The sequence below is a fragment of the Cupressus sempervirens genome, chromosome 3 (genome assembly GCF_028749045.1).
Source record: "Cupressus sempervirens isolate cs-2001-9-10 chromosome 3, ASM2874904v1, whole genome shotgun sequence".
NCBI lineage: Eukaryota > Viridiplantae > Streptophyta > Pinopsida > Cupressales > Cupressaceae > Cupressus > Cupressus sempervirens.
The window spans coordinates 419,998,920-420,006,011 of NC_143120.1; the positions used below are offsets into that span (position 1 = coordinate 419,998,920).

Below are 7,092 nucleotides of genomic sequence, written 5' to 3' on the forward strand. Positions count from 1 at the left end.
AGATGCATATCAAAACCAAGCACATTACAATTAAGTATCATTTCTTAAAAGAACTAGTACAAGGAAGTAAGATTAGAATATGTGAATACAAAAAAATAGATTGCAGACATATTCACCAAGCCATAACCTAAGGATGCATTTTTTGTATCTAAGAGGCAAGCTAGGGGTCATTCGCCTATCTAAAGCTCACTAATCATATTTTAGTGATGCATCAACCAAATATGTTGAAAATCAATCAAGTTGATGCAATATTGTAAAGGGTAGATTGCATATGAATTAGTACATCAGGTACATGGAAGTTCACTAAATGATATCTTTGGCATGAGATGTCAAAGAGGAAGAGTTTGTTGTCACACATCATAGTACATCAAAAAAAAATTATGTCTAATAGGGAGAGTTTTCTGTCATATATTAGATTTGTATTTTTATATATGTCAAAGAGGAAGAATGAACTTGAGTTGATATCAAAGAGGGAGTTCATACTGATAGAGGGAGTTCTCATGGATGAGAATCTGAATAAAACTAAGGATATTATCCTTACTTTTATTTTTCTCTAAAATATTATTGTATTATGATATGTTGTGTTTCCATCAATGCTAAAGAGGGAGATTGTTGAAAACAAATGTTCAATTGTATATTTTCTTTGATGTTACACAAAATGTCAAGTCTTTACCAATCAATGTCTATTGAGCTCACTTGGGTGATGAGAACATTTTTTAGTGTCTTCCAAGCTAATCAAGTTCAAAGTCAATGTCCTTTGAGTTCCCTCAAGCACCAAAGGAAGTTTGGAGGAAGATAGTGTCTGTCGAGTTCACTCAAGTGCCAAAGAGAAGTTGGCAAGGAACTAGTGTTAACTAAGCTCACTTGGTTAACAAAGACAATTCAATTTAGGATGTAGTGTTAACCGAGTTCACTCAATTACCAAAGGAAGTATGAAGAAAGTATTTTTCTGAGTGGACACGTGAGGTCGGCTAATGAAGGATTTTTTTGAGTCAGCATATTTAGTTTGATGGATTTATTTATTAAGTCTAACCCACTTAAGGGATGAATATTGAATATTTGTGAGTGTATTCAAGCCAACTTGACAAGGAAAAAGATATAAGGTCAAGTTATGGGATTGAAAAGATAAACAAAGGAAGCAAATTGGAAGGATAGCAGAGTATCTTGAGTTGACAGAGCTGCAAATTTTTACCTGATCAATGAGGATTAAGTATTCAAGCCAAAAAAAGATCTAAAATCAACATATAGTTCCATCAGCAATCAGATCATGTCATTGTTACTCTTTAATAATTATAGTAGTGTATCAAATCTCTTAATAGAGTTAGCTTAACAACTATTTGCCAAATCCTCTAACAACGTGGCATTTCTAGATTGAACTATCTAAAGACCTCTAACAAGGCCACTCCTAACATGGTGATTAAATCTTTTACTAGGGTCACACTTAACAGTGTGTTTTGCAACTTTTAACAGGGTTGGCTCGTAGCAGGGCTCACTTCAGAAGAGTGAAAAACAATAACTAGTTGCAATTGGTAGTTTTTCCCAAATTAGGTTTCCACATTAAATCCTAGTGCCATATGTGTTCATGTTATTTACTTTATGATTCTACAACTAAGTTAATTGTGGTTAATAACAATAAATATCTTAAGAAGTAAGTATTTCAATAATTGTTGAGTAACAAAGATTCTTAGTGTGTGTCAAGTGATTGAGTGCTAACTGAATTATAGTAGTATTTTTAGTTTCAACAGAGTTTGGTTTTGATTCGTATTGGCATCTAATGGATTTGAGATTTATTTTTGTGGTATCTAATTCACTCCTCCCCTCGCAGTTACTCCTCTTATATTTTCAAGACATCTCATGAGCCTAACGATAATTAGAACCTTAATAATTTTGTTGCAAATTAAATGTTTCAATATCACCCAAACAGCGTACATGAATTAAGAATTGAAGTGATCAAGTTTACTAGTTCTCTTGCTCTTGTTTGATTTGGTGATTTAGAAAAGGAAAGAAAAAGTTGAAGTATCAAAATGAGCTGAAAGTCCTACCATTTCATTTCGAAATTCTGACATAAACTATTGTTTAATTGTTTATCAAATTTATTCTATAACTAAAATTGAAATCACACCCCACCGACTTTTTACACCTTTCATCGAAATGGTGGTGAACAATACAACACTTTCATTAATATAACACTAGTGTACATCAAGAAAACAATGTTACGAGTGTACATTATAGAAGGTACAGACAAGTCACATTAGTACTATAAGAATACCCAACAAAAAGCCCATAAATTGTAATCCTCGTCTGATATTCCTTCCCCGGAAATCTAAAGATACAACCAATATTATCTAAGTACTACACAGCTAAATTTTAACTGTTCCACAATTGCTTATGTAAAAACAGTGCTCGCCAACGATTATTAGATCAGATTCTTGGAATGGAAGAGAGAGAAAGTAGATTGACAAGCCCGTAACATTGGACATTCAGCTGAAACCCTAGAAAAAAATAAAGGGTGAGTTAAAGTGAGTGAAACATGGACTACCCAGAAAGAAGAAGCTTACAAAAGATTCATAGTCTTAAGCTCACATGCAAGAACATAAAGTATCATCGTAAAAAATAGAAGGAATTTTATGACTAACATAATCAAATATGTCTACTGTGTAGTGGTTATAGTGTTAGTACTAAATGCAATACCTCCAGTCAGATGTCTCAGCCCTTTATTAACTCTGTTGTTGCACATGCAATGTCTGCCCCAACATATTTTACCGACCTTCCTTTTCTTTAATATACATGTTGGAGAGTTGTCCATTTAATACATACCTGTGCAAACTAAATCATATTTCGACAAAATGTTTCTGTAATGTAGCCTGTTCTAGATGGAATGAATTGTGCTGATGTAGATATTCCATTCAAAGTAGTTACCACTATAATACTTTGGATCAAGATAAAATGGGTCTGGGACAAATACTATATCCTCTTATATGTACTTGGATAAGAACCGTACAATTGTAGTCACACTGTGAAACAAAATATAATACAACTGCAATCAAGTCTTTATCTATTAAATAATGCTCAAGACTGAACCCTAAACAATGTCACTCTGATGCACTATTAAAAAACATAGTTGAAAAGACCTTTCTTCATTGTAATGTAAAGTATTAGCAAACAATAGAAAATCCAGGCATTTGTGAGATAAAAAGAAACCCTTATAGTGATGCAACAGATTCGATAACCGGCAAATTAAGCTCTATAATTGACTACAAAGGGAAAGATTGCTCAGAAACACTCAAATAAATCACCGAATCTATTAACCGGTGGAATAATATGTCTTCCAATCCAAAGTAGAGGCTATTCAAGTGAAGTGAAAGGAAAGAAAACATTGAGACATAAGATCAAATAATGTATGAATAATTTATCCTGCTCCCAAAAGTTACAGCTTATCAATCTGTTTGTCAATGATGTCCAAAGCCCGTATAAACTCTGTCTTAATTAATTAGAGTCTCAATCCACCTGTTACTGTCGGTCTGCATCAACAGTAATTAGGCTTTTTCTATCACCTTAACATCGTATTAAAATTCCAAATTTCCTATGCCTCAGATTAAATGCTTTTGTTCATGGTGAAAAGATAAAACTGTTTGAAACTGTTTAAAAAGTTATTCCCTGCTTTGTCATACAATTTTTGGCTGTTTCAAAGATTTGGAATCCAATGGGAAAGTCAAAAATCTATTTATAATTGCTTTGTATATTTGATGATACATACAAGCTGCCAAAACCCCACAAAACACAACACTCCTGGAGACTAATATAAAATGGGATTCAGAAGCAACCGACATAGCTTTCAAATCAAGGAAAAATCATGAATAAATTCCTAAGTGCTAAAAGTCCACGGGTGTTGCTATTGAAGAATATAATCACTGTTATCACGCATGCATTGTATTACGTGACTGATTAATATATGCAACCACATAAGAAACCAACATACTGTATTTTGACAAGATATGTATTGCCTTGTCAATTACAGTCTTGTGAAAGCCCATGAATGGCCACTAGTATTTTCTATAATTTAATCTTGTAACATCAACAATTAATGAAAAGTTATATTTGAACTGAATCAAATTGATTGATCAGGCAATATACAATAAGTATTATTATTCAAATTTCAATCTTGTAACATCATCACTTAATGAAAAGCAATAATGAACTAAATCAATTTGACTGATCATACAATACACCAATTTTAATTAACTTGGTTGGTGCTACTGTTCTTATTTGGATAAAATCTACCAAGATGTCTTAACTGTAAGGCAATCCGACTGATCACGAAATATGCCATAACAATTAGTTATTCAATCTTGTGACATCATTACATAGTGAAAAGTTTTATCATATGAAATGAATCAATTTGACTGATCACACAATACACCAATTTTAATTAACTTGGTTGGTGCTACTGTTCTTATTTGGATAATATCTGTCAAGATGTCTTAATTCTAGGGCAATCTGACTGATCAGGCAATATGCCATAAGTATTAGTTATTCAATCATGTAGTTCACTAGTTAGCTTATGAAAAACTTAAAATGAACTGAATCAATTTGACTGATTACACAATTAACTTGATTGGTGCTACTATTCTCATTTGGATAATATCTGCCAAGATGTCTTAATGCTAAAAGCAATCTGACTAGTCAGGAAATATGCCATAAGTATTAGCTTAGCTATTCAATCTTGTAACACCATTACCTAATGAAAAGCTTATAATGAACTGAATCAATTTGTTTGATCACACAATATACCAATTTTAATTAACTTGGTTGGTGCTACTGTTCTTATTTGGATAGTATACGCCAAAATCTCTTAATTCTAAGACAGGAACAGAAGCTTTATTCTGTTGTATCAATCTAGATTGAGTGCTCATTAAAGCTCTCCACTAAAGCCAAATCCATGCAAATTTAATGGCCAGAACTACCAAGAACATTGTAAGAATTTAAGTTCATACTTTGATCTCTCAACTAAGCAAAATATTATATCAAAAGAAATGTAAAGTGATCATTTGCAAGAACGCTTTCAAATCGATAGTCAGAATATATTATCAATCAATCTACTTTAATATATACTGCATGGCAATAATCACCTGTGATTCCTTGTGTAGGAAATCATAAACACCAAACGAAGTACATATAACTTTTTCATGTTATATCCTATAAAAATTTAAAATAAAGGTACACTAGTCCTCCCTAACATTGCTCCGATCGAGAAAGCAGTATCTTATCACTGTGATTTCTTAAATCTAGATCTACATAGTGTTCGTACATACCAGATCCAGGATTTTCACTCTTTTGTATTGATTTCTAGTAGAAAATGACATCATGTTACTGCTTGCTATAAGACTAAGCTCCTAGTTGTTCTTTGGAGGGTGTGTTTTAGGCCCACTGTAATCCACATGAAAGATTGGTCTATCATATAATTTCTCGTTGTGTTTATGCCAGGAAAATGTATTCATCTCTTTTGCAGCAACATTGTTCTCTTCATTTTGCTGCCCCTTGACAAAGGTTGATGGAACTGCACTCTTTGTAGATTTTCTCTTTCTATGGTGGTGATGATGATGGGTGTGGCTACTTTTAGCTGGTGTAGTCATTTTCTCTGTTTCTGCACCAGCTAAATGTTTTGCCTCACTACCCGAATTGATCTTCTCTTCATATTTTCTCCCTAACAAACGTCTGATTCCTTCCAAATTGGGTGCTAACCGCTCCTGCCAAAAACATGAAATAAACTACCATAAGAAAACACACATATATGTTTAGAATTCTCTCTTCTTGGAAAAGACTTACAAAATGTTTGGTTTGTCCTTAGGAAACAAAATCTGTCTGTTAGGTATGAAACAAATCCCTCTGCAATGGACAGAAAAGCCTCAAAGAATTGATAAAGAAAACCCTAATATTATAATGCATACTTTTATAGCAGGAGATCTGATTGATTCACCTCCATCAGAGCCACTACTATCTGATAGGCTGAGCTTCATAATATCATCTGCATTAGATAAATTCCATATGAGAATCAAAACATTCAATTCTTTTCTATATTGTAAGCAATCATTAATGAGAAAATATATGCTCATAAATTACAGAAGAATGTGCAGATTGGTAGTTTACCTTCATCACTTAGCTGTCTTGAAGTGCAACATGATAAGAAAGAGAGCCCTAAAAGGACCATGACCATTTTAGTGTTAAACTGATTCATTCTTCCTCAAGAGACAAGATGCAAAGAAAGGAAAGAAAGAAGTTTCAAAATGTGGGTGTGAAGGTGCTACTGGTAAGTTGGTCTAGTTATATAGTTTTTTTGGGCCGGTTATAGTTAAATCAGAGAATGAATAATCCACCTTGTTGTCATGATAAGACATTAGGCACGACATGTCTTCACTTCCAACAGCACTGTGAATCAAGAAAGCCAGACAAACACTACCAGCAACGGTAAAGGGTGAAAGAGAGGAAAAAAGTATCTCCTCACAATATAAATACATAAACTTCTTCAAAGTCCTAACTTTGAGGAATTCAGAAAGTTCTATCTCACACAGGGATTAAAGAAGAAATAGAAGAGGAAACTTTATGCTACAAGCTTCAAAGAGGAAGTGGATTACACTGCCATATTAGAGTAGGAAGGGTTGATGTAGCATTACTGCGCCAGATTTGTAGGTTTAGATTAATTGGAGCATCTCCCAATTTGTTTTCTATTATTTTCTATAGTTTAGCCCAATAAAATGATAAGGACCTAGTATTTGAGTGGAATCCAAGTTTCTATTTACCTTGATCTTTTAAACAATCCCATGTTTACAATCCCATGTTTGGGACATGCCCTATAAAAAAGTATAACAAAATGGGATTATGTTACAGTGGAATCCGCATTACCTCCTTGGATTAAGAATCACAAATTTGTAGAGCATAGGTTATGCATCAAAATCAAGGTAGGCTAAAATTAAGCTTGGCTTATAATATTGGGGTGAGTGCTACTCCTTGACAGTAACCTCAGCATGCAGCATGTTCTCAACAATAGTGCCCAACCGTTGGGATAGTCACCATCGACCTTCAGGGATTGGCTAA

General features: G+C 33.5%; 1 protein-coding gene across 1 annotated transcript; it reads right to left on the reverse strand.

Annotated features, from left to right (window-relative positions):
- Positions 1–5,060: 5,060 nt before the first annotated feature.
- LOC149566819 (uncharacterized) lies at positions 5,061–6,501 on the reverse strand. The gene is made up of 3 exons (XM_089817436.1): positions 6,148–6,501; positions 5,949–6,025; positions 5,061–5,747 (listed from the first exon to the last, which is right to left on the reverse strand). Exons 1-3 carry the CDS (start codon positions 6,233–6,235, stop codon positions 5,394–5,396), a joined length of 519 nt encoding a protein of 172 aa, XP_089673562.1. The 5' UTR covers positions 6,236–6,501; the 3' UTR covers positions 5,061–5,393.
- Between the last annotated feature and the right edge of the window lie 591 nt (positions 6,502–7,092).